The sequence below is a fragment of the Melospiza georgiana genome, chromosome 15 (genome assembly GCF_028018845.1).
Source record: "Melospiza georgiana isolate bMelGeo1 chromosome 15, bMelGeo1.pri, whole genome shotgun sequence".
Classification (NCBI taxonomy): Eukaryota; Metazoa; Chordata; class Aves; order Passeriformes; family Passerellidae; genus Melospiza; species Melospiza georgiana.
The window spans coordinates 11,576,612-11,598,894 of NC_080444.1; the positions used below are offsets into that span (position 1 = coordinate 11,576,612).

Below are 22,283 nucleotides of genomic sequence, written 5' to 3' on the forward strand. Positions count from 1 at the left end.
TCCCTTCAAACCCTAATTCCCCCCGTGGAGCGGTCAGATGAGGCTGAACGGCGGCGGCGAAGCCGAGGGACGAGCACGGCCGCGGGCACAGCCCGGCCCGGGAGCGAGGGGCCGGGGCTGAGGAACCCGGCCGGGCCCTGCCAGAGCCTCACCGGGGCTGAGGAACCCGGCCGGGCCCTGCTAGAGCCTCACCGGGCTGGGCAACAGGGCTGAGCCAGCCGGGCCCTGCCAGAGCCTCACCGGGGCTGAGGAACCGGGCTGTGCCAGAGCCTCACCGGGGCTGAGCCAGCCGGGCTCTGCCAGAGCCTCACCCGGGCCCGGGGGAAGGATGAGCGCCGACACCGGCTCCAGCTGACGGCTCTGAGGGCACCGAGCGTCCCGGCACACACCTGCGGCATGGCTCTGCTGCTCGCCTGGGCGTGTGTGGCTGTGAGGTGAGTGAGCCCCCGCCACTACGCCGACCCCCGAGGGCTCCCCGCAGCCCGGGGCTCTGCCGTCCCTCGCTGCGCCCCCCGGGGCCGGGGCTGACGGGGACTCGCCTCTGCCCGCAGCGTGGGGACGGCGCTGGGGGACCAGGGCGACGGGGCGGACCTCTACTCGGAAAACATCACCCGCATCCTCGACAAGTTGTTGGACGGCTACGACAACAGGCTCCGACCGGGATTTGGAGGTAGCGGGGAAGCCTGGTCCCCTCGGGGAGCCGGCGGGTGGGGAAGGGCGAGCGGCGCTCCGGGTGCCCGGGCAGGAGCGGCTCGTCCTGCACCCGCGATAGGAGGGAGGCGGCGGAGCCCCAAAAGCGGCGGCGAACAGCAAAGTTGGCCGTGCCCTGCAGCCCCTGCCCTTGCGGGGCGGCTCCGCTGCCCTCGAACAGGGGTCCCGCTGCCCTCGAACAGCGGTCCCGCTCGTCTCCCAGCCCCTCTCCGTGTCCCGCAGGCGCCGTGACAGAAGTCAAGACGGACATCTACGTGACCAGCTTCGGGCCGGTGTCCGACGTGGAGATGGTAAGGGCCCCGCTCGCCGCCCCTGCTCTGTTTTCCCGGGATTCATTACGGTGGCATCTGAGTTGACCGTCATTAAAGCAGATTACGAGGCTTAATCTCTTTGACAATCTCTAGGGCCCAGCAGAGCAGTTTGGCCAGAGCTGCATACAGCTATTTCCCGGCCCGCCAGCCGGGGCTGGGCGCACACAGCCTCAGGTGAGGGCACGGCCGCAGGTAAAAGATGCCTCTGGAACCCTGAGAAGATGGTGAGCGCCGTGTGCCAGCCCAGCTCTGCAGAACGCTGCCTGGTGGGAGGACACCGAGCAGCTGCAGGGGAATGGTGGCATTGCTGACACAGCTGCCCCTGTTCGTGCTGGGTGCCCCCAAACTCAGGCAGCCACAGACTTGGGTGCACTCAGTCTGTGTAGACAGAGGTTCAGACTTGGGTGGACTCTGTCTATGCAGCAGAAGCCCCCAGGAACACATTAAGTCATGGAAGTGAGGATGGCATTGCTGTTCTCTTTGTAGACATTGACTTGGGCTGCTATTTTTGCACTTGCACCCCCCTCTAACAGTTTGCAGGCTGGAACTGTGGGCTCCGAGTAATACCAGAGTTTTTCCACTGCTCTTCATCAGTCAAAGAGAAGGCATAACCTTGCATTCTTACAAAATTTGCCCCTGGCCAGGTTTAGCTCCGTTTCCTAAGCAACTTCCGCAGAGGCCTCTTTTCTGAAGAGTTGTGAAAATATTACTAAGAATTCTTGGGAAAAAGTCCCATTGATTAATATTAACTTGACACCATAATCCTACTGTGGTGTGACTCAGATCAGTCCTCACTTTGTGAATATCCAAAGGAAGCTGCAGAAGAGTCACCGAGCGTGTCTTTTTGTTTCTGGCAATTAAACACTGATAGCTTGGTCTTGCACTTTGAAAGGGAGACATTTGTATTTCCTTAGACCTCAGTCACTTTGAATTAAATTAGTATCTATGAGAGTACAATGAGGGTTAGTTTTTTTCCTTAATCATGTCCAATTATCTGTTCAATGATTCATTTGTAACTATTCTTCAAATAATAAGAAAATAGGATATGTTTTCATGGATGACTTTTTTAGTAACTACTTAATGATAATAGGATTGAGTGTTTAAGCAGTAAATGAAATGCCATTGACATGTGTGTTAAATTGTCTCATGGAGTTACTGTCCCCACAGGCACTTGGGACTGCTGACCCCCACACAGATGTCAGACCCTATTTATTTCCCACAGGAATACACAATGGATGTCTTCTTTCGTCAGACATGGACTGATGAGAGGCTGAAGTTTAGTGGGCCAACTGAAATTTTGAGACTGAACAATTTAATGGTCAGTAAAATTTGGACACCAGACACGTTTTTTAGAAATGGAAAAAAATCAATTGCTCACAATATGACAACTCCTAACAAACTTTTCAGAATTATGCAGAATGGAACTATTCTTTACACTATGAGGTGAGAGCTTGCCCTGCTTTTGTTGACCTGTATTTTTGATGCTATCAGCATTTTCCTACATACCATATTTTTTCATTATCTACAACTGTGTGTTCTAGACTAACCATTAATGCTGACTGTCCTATGAGGTTGGTGAATTTCCCAATGGATGGACATGCTTGTCCACTGAAATTTGGAAGCTGTAAGTTTTTTTGTCTTTTTCAGTTTGTTAAAGTAACACATTTGGTCAAGAGGAAGATCCTAAGATATTTCTTAGTGACATGGCTGAAATTTTAAGTTGCATTTTTATGCTAGAATTTTACTTTTTTGTCTGAGACTCAGACCAATCATATGGACATGGATTTATCCACTGAAGTGTGACTGCTGAAGCATGTTTTATTGTTTATTATATTTACACTTCTGGTAGTCAAAGTTGGTCCTTCAACAAATATTAAAACCTCTGCTACATTTACTATATTACTTATAATTTTGAAAATATGTGGTAATCAGTTTTGAAATATTGTGGTAATATAATTTTGAAAATATTTAGTTGAGCTGTTATAATCAATATGTATGTTTTATAACAAATTAAGAGGTGATAGCTTGTTCCTCTCAGGTCCCACCTCAGTCATTCTCTTATTGTTGCTTTTTTTTCTCATTTTGTAATTAATGAGGTTAGGAACTTCCTGGAGTAGAATACATGTTTCTGAGGGCATTTGAGCTACAAAAGGGATTATTCTATTTGTTTTTTCAATTGCTTATAAAATACATAATTAGTAATGGTAATTTTCCCTTCTGTTACTCAGATGCTTATCCAAAAAGTGAAATAATTTATACTTGGAAAAAAGGACCATTGCATTCAGTAGAAGTACCTCAGGAGTCTTCCAGTCTTCTCCAGTACGACCTCATAGGACAAACTGTATCTAGTGAAACAATTAAATCTAATACAGGTAAGATGGAGCCATGTGGAAACTACTGGTGTTGTGCAAACTCTTGATAATAAATTACAGGGTTTTTTAATATAGAGTGAATTAATTTATCTTTTGCCATTTAAAAAAATTATTATAAAGACTCTAACCATTGTCTCCTAAAAGACAGCTTTTCAATACAGTCCTCCCATCAAACACAAAATTTTTTCATTATATTCATAAGAATTCCCACTACCTCTCCACCCCAGTAAAAACAGTGCATAAAGTGAATATTATTCTGCTCTGTTTCCATAAGGTCACTTTACCTTTTTTTAAGCAGCTTATTTTTATTATGCACTAAGAGGTCTGTGATTTCATCTGAACATATTATGTTGGGTTTAAGCCAATAATGTTCACTCACATGTTGCCAGAATAATGCTGACGTACTTGTCTCTTAACAGGTGAATATGTAATCATGACAGTTTATTTCCACTTGCAAAGGAAGATGGGCTACTTCATGATTCAGATATACACTCCTTGCATTATGACAGTCATTCTTTCTCAGGTGTCTTTCTGGATTAACAAGGAGTCTGTTCCAGCCAGGACAGTTTTTGGTATGCTGTGTTAAAGTCTTTGAGCTGAGCATCTACCATTCATTCATTCATTCCTTTCATTACTTGTTTGTTTTAGGGGAATATTCACTCCAGCTGCTCTATTTCCATCTGCAAAGGAAAATAGGCTACTATCTCATTCAGACATACATTCCATGCATCATGACTGTCGTCTTGTCTCAAGTTGTGTTTTGGATTAACAAAGAATCTGTTCCAGCAAGAACCGTGGCTGGTATTTGTGTTTTCCTTTTGTCATTCATTTCATTCATTGTATTGAATCTGTTCTATCAATCAGATACTGCAAGCTAGGGGGTATTAGGAAAGGCAGCTAGTAGGTTTCAGTCAGCAAAAGTAAATACTAAAGTGAAATGATAGTCAATTTGCCTATGAGGGTCAAAATTCTTGACTCAGAATATTTGGGTAGCCAGACTTGTTTGTGACAATTTTTAATTGTATTCCAGTTGTGTTTTTGTATGCAGAAAGGGACAATTTCAAAGCAAATGCCATTTATTCAAGAGGATTTTTTTTCCGATGGATTTATTGTCTCATGAAACCAATATGAGTTAAAGCTTTAAAAGGAAAAAAACATGGAATGGAATGGAGTTATTATCTGACATAAGGTACCCCATCTAACACTCATCCTGGAGTGCTCTCTTCCCCTTGGTTACAAAGGTATCTAAACAACTAACAAGGGCTTTAGATGGATAAAGATCAGTGAGATGAATAATGTCCCTAGCACAGGTTGAAGTTAGAGTGAGAAAGATGTATCCATACTGCATGGCAGGGCCTTTTTCTTTCTTTCCAGTGCTTTGAATTAATGTTCTCAAAGCTTTGAGTCTCCTGGCTCATACATATCTGAGGTTTGTACTCCAGATATGATATGATATGGTTTATACTCCAGATATGAATCTACTTGATTTTCCTTCATGTTACATCTCTGGATTGTAGAGTTACGTCCTCTACATTTTGAGTAAAACAGGCTTGCAACATAGTGAGCATGGAAGGTAACTACACGCTTCAAGAGGGTGCAAGTAGGTCTGTAGTCAATTTGGTAATAATTATATAAATACCCCAAACACTGGAATAACAGCTCCTAGGTGTTGTACTGAAGAGTAACATGGACTTGAGAAAAAATTTTATGGAAAGAGTAAAATAAGCAACTCTCCACCTCTGTGGAAAATAGTGATGTTAGCATTTTAAAAGGATATTTCAATCCTTATTCCATTTGTATTTCTCCCAGGGCATAGTCTGAATTTGAAGTCCAGACTCGTTCAAAATCCCATGGATTCTGAATACCTTAATCTAAGGAAAAGAGGGCAAATTCTTTATGACAAAAAAAGACTTCTGGTCTTTTTCACTGAAAAAGAAAGTTTTAAAATGGTGAAGGTTTAAAATGCATCATCTTGCAACTACTTGAATTATAAATTTTCACTTGTACTTGTAAGTCTGAAAGCTAAGTTTGAGAGAAGAGATATTAATAGTAGAAGAATAATGATGTGCCTAAACCAGTTTTTCAGCACAAAATAATTCAAGGACTTTGTTTACCTCCAAAATGGATGCCAGTTATCAGATTTCAGTGTTTGCATTATGTAACATATTCTTCAAAACTTACCAAGAAGTGTTCAAAATGTAAAGACAAGGGTAAACAATCAGCAGTTGCAGTTTACCAACTGTAATTTGGTATTCAGTTTGATGAAGTAGCTTTCCACAGTGAAAAGCATTTCATCAATATTCACTCCACATGGAGAGAATTCTTATCTATATCTGCAAAAGAATAAGAGACCTATTCCTAAGTTAAATTCCTGCTGTAGTAAGTTTTTATTCAGACACAGAATATATCTATTTTATTACTAACTAGCACATGGACAGATTCTAATCTAATCACACATCATTTCAAAAAGTTCATTCTAGACCTTTGAAATTGAAATGCATCTCAGCATAGTTGTATTCATATAATAAAATGAGTCTGGCAGATTTGGGAGAAGTAGGAATCCTACATATTTCTATACCATCTCCTATTTGTATTTCATTAAAATGTGATAAGTAATGACATTGGGATGTAGTTAACCTCAGACAGCTGGCAAGCCACATCATGTGAAAGAGTTGCAGAGAAACTGAAAATAATGTCACCCTTTCTGATGCTGCAATATGCTATGACACTGCATCCTTTCCTCCGAGCACAACTCATAGCATACTGCTTCATCAACTCAACATGACCATCACAATATGACATTAAAACATCTTTCACTTTGCCACCTACCCTTTCCCAACTGCAGAAAATAGAAGAGGATGTTCTCCACCTCACTGTCTTTAAATACCCACAGTTTTTACATTCTAGCAGGCATAATTATAAGTAAATATGAGTCACAGAGGCTTGTATGTAAATGATTGAGTTTGTTCTTGCATTTTCTGCTTGTATCAGGCAGCAGTAGGAAGTAAGTATATTTACTACATTATTAATGCTGTACACTCCAACACAGAAAGAATAAATTCATGAATTCATGTGAAGAACACCATGGGGCCCATGAGCTGCATGACCAGATTTGCTCTGTGAAAATAGATAAGCAGCTCTAGAGAAGTAGCTTTTCTGTCTTTCCCTATCTGTAGCTAGGGAAGCTTTCAAATCAAGATACTCTTACTGAATCCTAAAAAATGTATCCAGTGATTAAAGACAACAGCTCAGGGGACCAAAGCATTATTACTTGAAATGTTTAGATCAGGCTCTGACTGTTTTTAATGTAGAATTTGCCTGATTTAGTGAGGTTTCTGTAAGCCATGTCTTGTACTACAACTGAAGAAAGAGAGGATCACTTTTGGGGAATGACAATATATAAATCCAGGTTTCTGCCAAACATTCTACTTACTAACCCACCAAGGAAAATCTCCTTCAGATTTTGAGCCTGGATTTTGTTATAGCCATGTTTATCCAATTCTAAGAAGCTGTCCCATGTAGAATGTTGTTATCTTTCAGTCTCCTCAATGCATTAAGGAAATTTTTCCAGACCTTTTAGATGCTGAATCCAGTACACATGAGTTATTTAAGGATACAAAATACTTAGAGTCTTGCTGGGAAGTAGGATGACAGCTAAAATCAAAAAGGGTGCTGTGCTTTGGTTTTTTTTCATATATATGAATTTAAGAGTATCAGGGCTGAAGCCAAGTTCTGATGTGCCCCATTCTTTCTCCTGTTTCCAAGGAATCACCACCGTGCTCACCATGACCACCCTGAGCATCAGCGCTCGCCACTCCCTGCCCAAGGTGTCCTACGCCACCGCCATGGACTGGTTCATCGCCGTGTGCTTTGCCTTTGTCTTCTCTGCACTCATTGAGTTTGCAGCTGTCAACTACTTCACCAATCTCCAGGCTCAGAGAGCAATGAGGAAGGCAGCCAGGGCAGCAGCACTGGCAGCAGCACTATCAGCAGCAACTGTACCGGCAGAGGACGAGATTGTCTCGGTAATTGCTTGCTTTTCTGATAATAAGCATCATATAGGAACAGGCAGCTGAAGTAGAGAATGCAAAACAATATTAAAGTGATCTTAACCTGAAGCAGATTATGTAACCAGATTGTGTCTGTTTATCAAAGATATTGTTTTGATTCCAGAAAATGAAAATACTTCATTTATTTGTAGTGTTTATTTAAATTTGCAATATGATTTTCTAGGGAGATGTTTATTTGGCAAGATATTTAAGGAAAACCATTAGACTGTTATCCATGATACTTCTCCTGAGCAATGCTGTAAGCAGTGTGGTCAGGCAGCTGTAGTTCCCAGCAAGTCTGCAGAATTTGTGGGACAGTGTTCAATGGAATGAACATGTGCATTGGCCAGATGATTGTGGGATCACTGTAGTGCAAGGGTACAGACCATAGGTGAGCCATATAGGAGATGGGTAATTAGCCTATACATAAACTTGGCATCTCTTACCTTACTGAAATCTGTGTTGGTGGAAGCTTTGAGGGGAAAAAACATAAATGAAGGATAGATTTTGGTACACGTAAAAGAGAGGAAGTCTTTCTAGTATCAAAATCTGTGCCAGAATTGCTTGCAAATTTCACTCTGTAAATCTCATGCTAAATTGTGAATGCTGTCTCACAGCATATGTTCATCTATTTATCATTGTGGCCTTCCTGTTTCAAAACCAGTTTTACTATCACCATGATTTCCATTTTTAGAGAAATAACAATCTGAATGACATTTTGCAATACCTCTGAATCCATAATTGAATAAGGGAGTCAGTCTAAGAGGTGCTCATACCCAGGCAACACCTTACCCACCACAGAGTAATTTTTCCACATTTGCTGATAAATAGCAGTTAAAGTTACAACATTTGAGTACTTTCCAACTATTAAAATCATAGTTGATAAGTTTTGCTGACTCTTTTTTGGAGGACAAGCAATCAGAAAAGAAAAATGAAAAAGTTTACCTCGTTTTATATATCATGAAGAAAATATTGATAACTACTATATCTTGAAGAGGAACAACAGCTTGGACCTGTCCTTCACAAACTTCCTTATTCAACAAAAAATACTACTTTTGTTTTCCCTGGAAAGTCCCTGCTGAGCAATATGAAAACAGTTAGGCTGACTGCATGTGCTGCTGGTGCATTCACTGCCACTGTGGCCACCCCCTCACATTCCCAGTCTCAGGAAAACAACTGATCCAAAAATAATCTCCCTCTTCTGCCCAGATAAGCTAAGAACTTGTTCCTGATGATAGGGCTCCTCCAGATTTACATGATCTATGAATCACAGCAGACCAAGGTAGGCACCAGACATAAAATTTCTGTTGAACAAATGAATAAAAGATAAAGAAGTTAAAAGGTTCAAATTTCTTATCAAGTTCTTCAGCCTTAAAAAGCAAAGAGCAAACTGAAGACCTTCTTTCCTGTTTTGTAAATATTAACTTACTAGGTTTTCCAAGTAAAAACTAACAAAAGAAAAAAGAAAGAATCTAGGAATAAAATACACATCTAGAAATCTCACTGCAACAATCTGCTCAAGAAAACTATTTACATCTAGCTGACAGCATATAGATTTAGAAGAGTAGTAAATCCAAGAACATTTAGACCCCAAAGTAAACTCAGTCTCTGAAACAGCTCACAATGTCCACAAAATTCTACAGACCTGATCTTGCTCAAAGCAAGACAGCCTTTTTCAAACCCTGTGCATCCACCACGTTTTTCTCCCAGGACCAGTTCTCTAAGAGAAGTGCAGTAAGAGAAAGAGCAAACTCAGTGAGATCATAAAAACAAAGGGTACTCACAACTGAAGGCAAAATGATGTAGTCAAAAAGATTTCTAGAAGAATTAGCTATTGGATTTAAAAGGTTCCCTTCCAGAAGGGCATTCTGGGAAAAAGGAGTGATTATGGGATAACAGATTTTAAGAAGCTTTTCTTTTTTCATTCCTTTTTTTTTCCCCTTTGGTAGAGATAAGGGAGAAGGAACTTTTCTATGTTGACACATCCATAGATATACTGCAGTCAGTGATATAATTTCATATGAAACAGACCTGAAGTGTCTAATTTGAATGCTGACAGTGTATTTAATACAGGTGATTGCACGTGTATGACCATTTCCTCTGGATTGTCATTCTCACTGAGTCTTGTGCTTTTATAACTGCATTACTGATCCTAGGGCAGATATTTTTAAGGCACACAGCATAATACTCAGTTTTCTGCTAGAGTGAGGCCCAAAGTCAAGATAAACATATCTACAGAACATATATATTTAATTTCAGATTAAATGCTCTTTGAAAAAAAAATTAAAATATTAAGCAGCCTTTTTTCCCCTTCAGTCTAGTTAATATTTTTTAAAATTTGATTCAAATAAACTAAAGTCTCTCATGCAGGTTTTTATCATCTAGCCAAAAATCCTGTACACTCAGAAAAGAAATAGGTCAGAAGACCAAATTCTGCTCTAGTGTAGAATGAAAGCAGGAGAAAATGCTGCAGCCACTGAACTGTGGTGGGGTCAGTATGAGAGCTGAGAGCCCAGCAGGCCTGGGCTGGCTCCAGGAAAGCTTCTCTATTTACCTCAGTTAACTGAGAGCAGGATTTGGCTTGCTCTCTCCATCAGCTGCAGGCAGTCCCTGTGTGAAATACAAAACTCTGGGTGTTCCTCTGCAGAACATGAGGGCAGCAAGCTGAGCCTTCATCTGGACCCTGACACAAACCTGTTCTTACTCCTGCAAGTGGCCCAGCTGGCTTAACATGTCAAAACCAAACATCCTATACATGCACATATAAAACCATGATGGCATTTAGCTTTTAAATCAATTTCAAATGCATATTTTCTATATCATTGCATTCCTCTTGATGGCTTCCTTTTCCCAGGGAGATCCCAGTTCTGGAAGTTTCAGGGGAAGGGAATTGGTGGTACTGTGTAGAGCACACTATTTGCAGAAATGCTTTATGGGATGGTCAGGGAGTAACCCCATGGATCAAAAGACATCCTTTCCCTGTGAGAGGCTACATGTAAAAGACAAAAGATTACCACCCTGTAACAGCTTGCTCACAGCTATGTTCTCTAAGTCCTCATGTTTTAACAGAAATCAGCACAGAGCAGTGCAATACCTGTGGGAGAGCTTCCTTCTCCCTCCAGCTTTGTGTTTCAAAACAACACAGCTTGGGCAGGAAAGGATTCTTATTCCCTTTAACCTGGCCAGCTGCAGAACAGCTGTCACTGGTATAGAGGATTTAGTTTCCTACAATTATGTCAGAATATATTGAGTTTGTTTAATGAGCATCCTGGTGTAGCAGAATACTTCTATCTGGATCACCAACCGCCCTTTAGGATCATCCTAAAACAGCTCTATGCTTTAAGGTCTTCACTGAAAACATTGAGACATAATCCCAGCAACTTTTTTTCAGGTGGCCAGTGAGAATAAAATAAAGTAAATTTAATTATAGGGAAAAAACATATGGGCAGACACTGATAGATTTAAGAGCCAAATGTGGCTTTGAAAATTTAAATCTGTTTAATGTAAAAACATATTTTGACAGCAGAGAGGCTCTGTGCCAATTATATGTTTTTTCTGGCATGCTACAAATAAATGTTATGAAGAAACTCTACCATAGCTCATTCCCTTTGAAAAGAGAATGACCAGGGTTCCAGCCTCTGCTCTCCTTACTGCAGATCTGCTTTATATGACAGCAATTTTAATACAATGGGCATTGGGTATTTTTCAGTTATGCTTCCTGCCTATATAGGTCTTTAGATTTTTCCATGCAAAATAAAATGGCTTTGAAGTAATAGGTAACAGCCTCTCCCCTTATTCACCTTCACTTGATGTTTTTGCTGTATTCTGAGAAAAGTGAATTTCATTTCCTGGAGGTTAAGAAAGATTTTGAACATGGTTTTCCCCTGCTCCAAGTGAGCAATTTAACCTAAGTGATTTAACCCTTTTAATAGGGTAAAAAATAATAAAAACTATCTGCATGTTTTTCCTGAGTGTTTCTAGCAAAAGTAATTTAAATTTCCTTAAGAGATGCCTGAAGCTAGGGCTATTAACGACTTCTAAACTATACTCAGTTTCTGATTATGCAGGACACTGCTAATAGCCATTTACACATTATTTGCAATATACTTCTTTTAAAATCAGATTCCACAGACGAGACATTCAAAGTGTCCAAATTAGGGTTTATAATGAATCTGAGCCATGAGATGGATACTGAAACTGCCCAGCACTGTATTGAAGGAGGTTCCTTAGGACATGGCCAAAAGATGATGTTGCACAGTGCAATGAACTTTCCTGCTGGAGGTTGCTGCATGTGGATTGTTCAAAAGCTAAGGAGAGGCTTTGCAGATCACACTGGTGGGTGTAGGGGCTAAACCATGGTTAACTTCCCCTTTGGGAGATAAGTCACTAGCATGCTGTTATGTTTGTAATGGTTGAAATTTCTCAAACTGTATCTACTAATGAGCAGAGGCAAAAAATGTTATGTATTTAATTAGGCATTCTGCCTTTTAGGCACTGAGCTCTACGTTGAGGTTGGTTTGTGTGTGTGTGGGTTTTGATATAAGGAAAGTTCAGTGTCTTTAATCAAATAAATTATGAAGAAGAAATAACACATTATTTTTATCTAAACTTTTAGGGATTTTTTCTCATGAAACTCTTTTTACTGCATTGCTAGCAGGAAAAAAAGATGTGAGTAAACGAGAGATAAGGAAGGACATACAGATATTCATTTTTTTCAAGTTAGCCAGTATCTGGCTTGCATATATGAGAGACTGATGTTACTGTTAGATCATAAACCAAACTGATAGTGAGAATATGTATTTGCAGTACAAAGCAACAGAGGAGAGAATTCTACAAATATGAATTACAGAAATCTCTTGAGGGAAAGGAACATAAGAACAAAGTGCATTCATAAATCACAGTTAGCATGCATCAAAGGAATCAGAAAGAGCAGACAAGGAATTTTATTTACTCCAAGGTTATGTGTGATGTATTTTTTTAGATCTGGAAGGCAAGAAATTTGGTGAAAACCTCCCGAGATATTCTGAGTATAATCAGCTTCTAGTGATATTGAGGAGGGTTGTGAGAGCAGAGCTTTACAGAGAGGATGAGAGTGCTTTGTGAGCTTTCCAGGGGATGAGGTAGCTTGGCTGCAAAGCTCAGTGAGAAGGCAGACTGTACCTTACAGGCCATCTACGTAGCAGTGCAGTGTGGTGGTGTCTCACATTAAACAATGGCCTGGCAATCTGCTCTGTGTCACTGCCTGCTCAGACAGAGCTGCAAGTTTAATTGCCTGATGGGACTAACATTCCACATGAGTGCAAGAGTACCTCTGAATCAAGGTTCAGTAACTCCAGAAAATCCATTATTTCCTTGCGACACAGTGTGCTGTGCCTCAGGCTTCTTGTTCTTGCTGCTTGTAAAACAGTCCTTACTTGAATGATTGGCTCTGGGAGCTATGCAAAATAGGCTATTCATTTCCATTTTCTCTGTTTTGTTAACATTTCATGATGTTATTGTATGTAATCTTTGTCAAAAGGAGAAGTTAAATCTAGATACAGTAGACAAATTACTGTAGCTGCTGTTCAGAATGACTGTAATAAGGAATTATATTCTTATCCTCAGGCCTCCTGTTCTTGGTTTAGCAGTGAATTCCAATGAAAAATATGAGTTGTGGTTCTGGGGCAGCAGTCTGGTCTACAAAAAACTCCCATACTGAGAGACATCCTCATTACACATCTGAGATAAATTTGGACTTAGAATTCCATATCCTGAGTAGGGATTTAGAAGAAAATAGGTTTGACCCTGTGCTTGGTGTTGTGGGGACACAGCACTGTTAAAGACAGTGAGAAGAACAGCTCAGGGTTTTTTTCTTCAGATGAAATCACATTGAGATAATCCTCCTACTTTAGCTGTCCCCCTTCTATAAGAATGAGATTTAATAAATATAAATAAAATAATAACCAGGATTACACTTTTCCAAGTGCTTATTCAAATGATCACAAAGACTTTCCTACCTCCACATTCTAAATATGTTCAGTACTAAACATCATCCAGTGACCATACACTACATCTGTTCTACTTACTATTAACTCCATCACCTCAGCACTGTAATTCCTGATTTATGCTTGAATAATCCAGAGTAGAATTTGACCTGCCTCATACCAGAATATTGTTGATAAAAAGGACCAAGATTGACCTTAACACTTGTATTTTTAGGCACCACACAGTGTCCACAAAAGGTCGTTATTCCACAGAAATTGAAAAACAAGACTGAAAAAACAAGATGCCTCACAGTTTGTACAATTCTGTTCAAAGGAGGGCATGCAGGCAAATGGAACAGAAGTGGAGTGAAAGCAGGAAGGCAGGCTCAGCCAGCCAGTCTGTTCATAGAGGGGGATTATTATTATTATGATTAGTGCAAGTGGACATGGATAACCCTCTTTCTGTTTCTGTGACACATCTGTAGCTCATCCCCCATTTAAATCTGTCTGCTGCTTGCTGTGTTACTGCAAAATGCAAAACGAACCATCTGTGTTCCAGATAGGCACAGAACAGGAATGCTATTTAATACCCATTCACAACATGATATCAGCCATATAATGTATAGAGGGCAAACTGGAAGTGGTGATTGGTTGTAGGGGAAGAAAAAGGCAATAGGTAAGGGAAATACAGAGATAAAAAGTACCTTTTTCCTTTTGAAGTAAGGAAAACTTACTTCAACTCTTCACCTTTTGTTTAGACTAAAATCAGCTGTGAGAAATCCATCTCTCCCTAATTTTAGTTGGACACCAGTCCATTCATTCATGAACAAAACTTGGCATCCTGTTGTGGAAATGTCAATTGTTCTGATTCTCTGACAGTTACGATGACTTCTGGAAGGATAATTCCTGTTACAACTATTCTAAGTCACCCAGGAGACACCAGCTGTGCTAGGTTAGTCTGTTATCTAGAAATTGTGGCCCAAGTACAAGAGTGGAAAATGCATTTCAGAAAATGCTTCCTTTCCTTTTAGTGACTCAGTCATTTATCTGATTGACTAAAATCTGTTCCTATGCTTAGAAATCTGCAAGATAAATCCCAAAAATGCTGACAGCAGGCTACATTTATGTGAATGGTTGTCATTAAATCACTCCCAATGAATGGCTTTGGAAATTGCCTATCTAATAGCGTTTTTCTACCTTAAAATCAGTCCAATGTTAGTCTTCCATTTCACTATAGATGTCCGTGCTGTTATTTTGGGAGTTATTTACATTGTCCAAGACTTCCCTCATCTGCTTCAGTCATTTCGTCATCTCATTCTGCTGACCAGAAAATCTTTGTATTCAAATCCAAGAACATCTGTGTACATTGTGTGATTTTTCTGCACCAGATTTTTCCTCAATAATCAGGGAAATGAGTTTTATGGACAAAGTTTTAGGCTTAAGCTCCATATAACAGAACACTACAGTACTTCATCTCAAACCAAACAACAAACAAACAAAGTCACTCACGTCATCCTTCTGTATTTTCTCAGCCATCAGATAAATCTTAGAGCTGCTGCCATGCATCCACAAATGGCCATGCTGGGATATGGCAGGAGCAGCAAGGTTTTTGAATATTTCCTCCTATTTGACACTACTGTGAAAGCGAGCCATTGATATCCATTAGAGCAGGCTCAGAGCCTGGGGTAGCTCCTGTTCCTAATCATTTCTGGAAGGAAGAACTCTATCGCTTCTAATCTTGGGAAAGTAAAATAATGACAACGTGGTCCCAAATAAAACAGATGTACAAAATTAATATACACACTAGCCTAGTAAGCTCTACATGTCCCTGAGTTCTGGCTGAATTTTCAGAAGAGCTTTCTGAAGAGTAATTGGACCTGGCTGCAAATGCTGCACAAAATATGGGAGTAATTTGGTTTCATTTCACCATAAATGAAAATAAAAATAGTCCCATTGCAGCTGAGTATATTTGTCTTCAGTTGTATGCATGGAAGTGCTGTGGGAATTATGAGATATATTTAAAAATGAAATTTTATCCTGGAAAAAACAAGAGGACAATTCAGCATTCATGTTTTCAGCAGCTGTAAAGGTAGTCCATTGCCTTTTGTGCAGCAGTTTTCTAGTTCTTGCATTACTCCATTCAGTGTTTACCAAACTCATCAGTGGGTTCAGGCAGGAAGATTGCACCTGAGCCAGCCCATATTGCTGCTTGGTTTAATCTTGATCCATATCTGCACACACTTCAGTCATACCAACCTACTACAATTTGGATACACCATTACTTTCTTTCCCTTTTAGCTCCATCTTCTCTTTTTCTCTCTTGGAGCTTCCACTTATCACAATGTTAACAATGTGAAAAGCACATATTCTTTCATGGCTTTACAAGAAAGCTTTAGGCCATGAAAAATATATATCCTTCTGTATAGATGCATGATTTTTGTGATTTTCTGATATTGCACTATAGCAGAGAAGCAACAATAAAACCAGAAATTTAAGTTAAAAGGTGGAAAGAAGTCTAAAGGTCACAAAACCTAAGACTCTGTATCCAAATATCACCTTTTTTTTTCCTCTTTTTTCTTTCCCAGCATTCTGACTCCAACTCCAACCTGAAGAAGAGAGTGAACTCCATAGCATCTCAGGCAGAGCAGTCTCCTGAGCCCAGCATAATATCAAACACTGCATCCCAGTGTCAGCCTCTGCCTGTTCCTCCACCAGCCCCACCACAACCACCAGCCATTGGAGGGGCAAGTAAAATAGACCAGTATTCCAGGATCCTCTTTCCAGTGGCATTTGCAGGATTCAACCTGGTGTACTGGGTTGTTTATCTTTCAAAAGACACCATGGAGGTGAGTAGTAAATTTCCTGAATACTCGTCTATAATATGTAATATGTTTACTTGCCCAGCATTACTTCAGTTGTTCATTTACTGTTGCAGCTCAGTTCATCAGTCCTTTCTGAGTAACACTACAATGTTTTATGAAAAAAAAAAATCAGCTGTAGCACTCAGTACAATGCAGAAAGGCTGTTTGAGGAGGGGAAATGTAAACACTTCTCTCTAACTCACGCTGCGCTGAGCAGAAAATGCTCTGTAAGACAGCACAGGATGACATTCTCAGCAAACAAACTGATCTTAAATCTTCTATTTCTTTAGCTGTTGTAAGGAATGCTAGAAATATCTGTTGAAGCCATGAAGTGAAAGAGATAAGAACTTTATCATAAGATTTTCTCAGGGAGCTAGTACCATAAGTTTCCCCAAAAAGTTTTTATAAAGGATTAATAACTGCAGTATGAAGTTTGTGAATCAAGAGTCCTTAGTTTTGTTCATTTAAATACATTTTTCCTGGTTTTTTTTCATATATATCATACTGTCTTATGCAAATAAAACTGAAAAATCTTTTCTTAAGCTTCTTTGAATCAGGCAGAGAGTGATTACACCTTTAGATATCTATGAGGTCCAGAAGAGACATGTGCCCTGCAAATTGAGCATGTCTAGAATAATCAGTCAGTAATCAGTCATTAAACTTTAATTTTTTAATGCTTTAAATCTCTATTTTTTTCCTGTTTTTACCTAAATAAAGTTAATAGTGTCCTATTTCCTTGGTAAAAAATATATTCATTTCCCTCGTTGCTATAGAGTTTTGGATCTCACTGTACATTGCAGTTTGTTTGATTGGTACATTTAGTTTATTTAGGACAGCTAGGAGATAATGATGGTATTTAGATAGCACCAAATGCACAAAGTGCCTACATCAATAAAAACAGAAATGTGGCCTGAGTGGGGATCAGGCTGTACCTTTATTTCCTAGATCAAAGGTAAAGCAGGCTGAGGGAAATCTTGTGGGCAGCCAAGAGATGTTGCAGTTCAAAGAAACAAGTCAGTGCTGATCAGCTGATGGTGGCACCTCACCTCTGCTGAAGGGCTGCTGCTCTAGCAGACTCTAATTTTTGCTATCAATATGATCTGGAAATGCTGTCTCTCAGAGATGGGGTGTGCTGCCAAGCAGCTTCTGTGGAATTGTGAGGGCAGGAAGGTAGGAGACACTGTCTCACAAATGTTCCTGCAGATGTCTCTCAAGAGGTCACAGCTGCCAGCTCCTGGCCACTCCAACCCTGCCCAGTGCTAAATTTAGCATTTGTGCCAGAGTCACTGATCCTGCTGCTAAAATATTGACTATGTGTGCAAATGACTTATCTCAGAGGAGGGATTGGAAAAGCTCATGTCTGATCATGACAACTTGTGTTTAGAGGCCAGCTCCTCAGCTTGCCAAGACTCCAGTGATTAAACCATTCACATTCTGGATCTGGAAATATTTGGAACATACTTGCCATTTCCCCTGGTGGTGATGAAATATTTACACTGAACCTCGTATATTAATAATAACATTAGAACCAGGCTTTTAAAATACTTCCAAAATCTAGGACTAAGTGCTGACTATAAATATTTTTAAATGCTACTGTGAAAGCACACAAACATGGTCAGAAGCTGAGAAATGATGTTCTGTAGTAGCATTACAGAACAACAGAAATCCAGCAGCAAGGCTTAGAAAAGAGAACAGTATTGACAGCTGGGGTGTTTTGAATTATGAAGAGTTTAAACAATTGTGTAAATTTTGACCAAGCTCTTCTTCCTAAATTACATTTCTGCATTTGTGTACTCAGTTAGAACTAATAATAATTGTGATATACACAATCTAGGTTTCTAATCCAAACGTTGTGCCACCAGTTGTTACTTACAACAACCAGGATTCTTTTTGCTTTAAAAATATATTAAAATATATAAGCTTTTAATTCCAAAGAGAGGAGATACAAAAGTTGGGTGAATAAAGCATGGAATGCTTCAAGGGCAGTTAATCTTTTGCTCCCTCAGGCTCAACAGATTTAATGTTGTTACAGTATTATTCAGCTTATTCAATTTAAAAAGTGCATTTTGTGCAGTATTTCAGGTATATTAGCTTTTTTAAGTTACTTTTTTGAGTTCATGGGACTTTCGTTAAAAAACAAAAAGAGGAAAAAATCTAATTAATTTATTGAAATAGAGAAATTTCCAGTACACCAGTTCTTGTACTGCAACTCTCTGGGATTTTTGTAAGTGCAGTTTGGAGCACAGAAGATCATTCAGCAATTCATGTGCTCAAACCAAACAGGTACCTCCTGTCTTTGGAGGTACACAGAGAATGGATCAGGCATTGCATGGCCCTGTTTGTAAAAGCAGGTTATTAGCACTGGAATCAAAGGTCATTTTCACCTCCTATCATTATTTTCTGGCCAGGCTCTTCCTTTGGCTTTGAAGGAGGAGCAAGAAGAGTTTTTTGCTTCATGTTCTGGATTCAGAGCCTCAGCTGGAAGGAGCAGCCTTGTTAGTGTAGTGACACAGGGCTGCATGAAATGAGGAGCTCTTTTCTGAGCTGTTTGGTACGAGTTCAATACACTACTAAGCAATTTTCTTTGGCTTAGATAATGTGTTACAGAAAAGAAAAAGCCATTTTTATGTACAGTATCTTATAAGATTTATGAGAACTCTGGGGACTGACTACTTTCAAAAGTGCTCCTTGGATAACTTTTTCTCCCCCTGCCATTAATAATTTTCTCTTCAGGTTAATCATCTTTTTTCTTACTATACATGTAAACTAAGAGTACGTAAATTACACGGACATTTTTTCATTTGGAAGTGTGTATAAAGAAGAAGGTGTTTTTAATAAAATGTACACCTTTAAACATGTGAATGTTGTCATCATAGACTGGTTTGAATGGGAGGGCAGCTTGCAGATCATAGAATTCCACACCCCTGCCATGGCAGGGACACTTTCCACTAGACCAGACTGCTCCAAGTCCAATACAATCTGATCCTGAAAACTTCCAAAGATAAACCATCCACAACTTCTCTGAGTAATCTGTGCCAGGCCCTCACCACCTTCACAGGGAGGGCAGCCAGGACTGGACAGATGCAAAAATATCTTAAACTGAACTCTGTATTTTATACTTCCATACCTACTGCACCAAGTCAAGCTTTGCAAATCAGGAAGCTTAGTAGCAAACTTTCATTACAAGATTAATGTTTTTCTATATTTTAAATCAAAACCAGCACCATTCTCTGAAGAAAAAAAAAAAAGAGAAAAAAAATCCAGGTTAAAATTAAGTAATTCACCTGAATGCTTTTTTTTTTTTTTTTTTACATGGATGTGGATAACATTCATCTTCTGGTCTTAGTATTTCAATAAAGGGTTTAATTCTCTATTGGAACAAGTGGGAAAACATTCAATAGCAGTCATCCACTGTGTAACTTTTGATACATAAGATATTTCAGTGTAAATGGGTTTGCACTGGGGAGTAGCAAGAGCATTGCAGAGCATCAATTGTACTGGTCAAAACAAAGGAATTAATTAAACTAGCAAAGTTCTCTCTCTGCATTTGGTTAGATTGTATATTGGTAGAACTTAATATAAGAAAAGGACTACAGAATGTACAAAATAACTGATGCTAGTTTTCAGACCACAGAAAATGCTCTAAGATACTTGTAAGATAAGTCCCTTTTCTCTCAAAAGGTTTTATAAGTTAATGCTACAGGTGCTAATTATAGTGATATCACTGTGCTATTTATAGTACGGAAAAAATAAAGCATCAGAGTTACTCTGAGAGGACTTAGTCCCTCTCTATGTAAGGTGAATTAAATTAGGAGGAAAGTTTGAGGATGTAGCATCCCCATGATTTATACATGGGGGATGGAACATTTCTCTGGCATATTTCTATGGTTCATGTTCTTCTGTGGGGTACAGCAATATCTGCCATCCACAAGAAGCTCTAAACATTAATGAAAAAGACACATTTGTCTAAATTTGACAAATAGAAAAGTTCTTGAAAGAAGAGCAAACCTTTCTGACAAATGAAGAAAAAGATACTCTAGATTTTTACTTTGTCATACAGCATATTTAGGCTTTGTTTTCTGTTTTAAATCTTCCTAAGTCCTTGAGCCGAATACTAATTTATGACAGTGACCTTGGAAGGTGAATTGCACACTTAGTTTATTTTAAAATTTGCTTGATTTAGAGTGCAAAGAGCCCCCTTTTAAAGAGCAGCAAGTACTACCTTTGCCACATAACCCACAATGCATATGCCACTGCCACATCATCTTATGCACCTTATTTCTAAACTTATCTATCTTAATTTTTATATGTAACATTATATTACAGCTTTTCATGTAATAAAACATGGAATAATGGAGTGAATCAAGCTAGATAAGGAGATGATGTTAAAATTTTGATGATAAATCCAGAAAAAGAAGCAGAGGCAGCTTTTATGTTTAGGAGCACAGGAAGATACAAAGTCACTGAATGGACCAAAGTTGCTGAGTCCTGGATATTATTTGGATGCAGAGAACATAGCAGGATGGCAGGAGAAGAGTTACATAATAAGTCAAAGATGCTAATGATGTCAGGTGGGAAGAAAAAAATAAAGAAACAAGAGCAGGGAAAGTATTTAGCTTCAGTACATTGGTATTATAAAGCTTGTAGTGCATATCATTACATCATTTTTCAGTTTAAGCACTGGAAAAATAAAGGTTAAGAGGAACAGTCCGTGCCATACATGCATAACAACTGAGCTTTGATGATCCAGGTAATGAGCATCAAATTCTAAGAGGATTCTCCTTGTAGTGCAGTTCTATTTTGAGTCAGCTGAGAGAGTTAGAAATCACATGGGTTTGTGGGTTAACTCAGTTGTTACTAAAAGTGGTTAACAAGCCACAGCTTAAATCTCTCTAAACTTTTCTTCCAGTTTTTTGAACCTTCAGCAATGCATTTTCGAAATGACCCTCAGTCCAACTGAAGAACAGCTCAGGATTTCAAGGAAATCACTCAAGGTCACAGAGCATTGAAGAGACTTCAAAGGATTTGTCTGTCCACAGGTGATCTCAGTTTTCAAACAGGGAGTATTTTTATTGGACATTACCTGGATGCAAACTCTGGAAAAATCAGGAGCTGCAAACTTCTTAGGGATCTAAGTAATATTTTCTTAAGATTTCTTACAATGATTGTACTACAGAAGTTCTTCTTAAATTATTTAATTGTCAAAGGAAAGAATGTTCATTTCTTCTAAAACATTTGTAAACAATTGAACGTTTACATTTATATGAAACATCAATAAAAGGGTTTGAGTTTTTTTAATAGAATAAGGATTGCTAAACTCAGCTGATTCTGAAATGGTAGAACTTGGCATAGTTTCAGTGAAAATCTAGGAGTTGTACTGATTTCAGCACTTGAAATTGACCCAAAACAATGTTGGATAGAAATTCTATGAAAAGGAGCTGTAGTTCTATCCTGTTTTAACCCTTTCATATAAAAGATAAGGGATTCGTTCTTAATTATTTTTAAATTAATTTTTATCTTTAGGGTGACACTTATAAAGTGAGATACAAGACAAAAAAAGAAATATAAGCTATTTTTTGTGTGCTTTAGCTGTTTGGGGTTACCACAATGTAACTTTGTTGAAAGTCACCATTAAAGTACAACCAGACTAATAACAAGCAATTTCTTGGCAGAACTGGAGGACTGGAATTTCAGGGAGTTTTCAAGGTCTAAAGATGAATGGACAGAAAGATGCAGCTGCCCATCAGGCTGAATGCAAGCCTCCAGCTCCAGGGAACTTCCTGGAAGCAGGCCTTGATTACCAGTTAAGGAACAGCTTTTTATCAGCTGATTCTACTGAATTGCCTGTAGAAAACTCCCTAGAAATGTTTCCTAGAGCCAAAGATCTGCCAGCACATTCAGAGTGTAAAGGAAATAATATTTTGCCACTCTCAACACAAACAGTCACAGAATTCCTTCATTCACCCTTCATCTCCACGATCCTTCTCAGGAATGTAGTTAGGAAACACATGCCAAA

General features: G+C 39.3%; 1 protein-coding gene across 1 annotated transcript; it reads left to right on the forward strand.

The window, feature by feature from the left end:
• Window positions 1-396: 396 nt before the first annotated feature.
• On the forward strand, window positions 397-21,227 carry GABRA6 (gamma-aminobutyric acid type A receptor subunit alpha6). Its single transcript, XM_058034499.1, has 11 exons — window positions 397-434; window positions 552-670; window positions 934-1,001; window positions 2,245-2,465; window positions 2,564-2,646; window positions 3,251-3,394; window positions 3,814-3,966; window positions 4,043-4,195; window positions 7,160-7,419; window positions 15,992-16,252; window positions 21,177-21,227. The coding sequence occupies exons 1-11, from the start codon at window positions 397-399 to the stop codon at window positions 21,225-21,227; spliced, it is 1,551 nt and encodes a 516-aa protein (XP_057890482.1).
• The last annotated feature ends 1,056 nt before the right edge of the window (window positions 21,228-22,283 follow it).

Coding starts and splice junctions, on each gene's coding strand:
- GABRA6 (XM_058034499.1), top strand. CDS start 397: ATGGCTCTGCTGCTCGCCTGGGCGTGTGTGGCTGTGAG. Junction 7,420..15,991: donor CAGAGGACGAGATTGTCTCG/GTAATTGCTTGC, acceptor TTTCTTTCCCAG/CATTCTGACTCCAACTCCAA. Junction 16,253..21,176: donor TTTCAAAAGACACCATGGAG/GTGAGTAGTAAA, acceptor CTTTTCTTCCAG/TTTTTTGAACCTTCAGCAAT.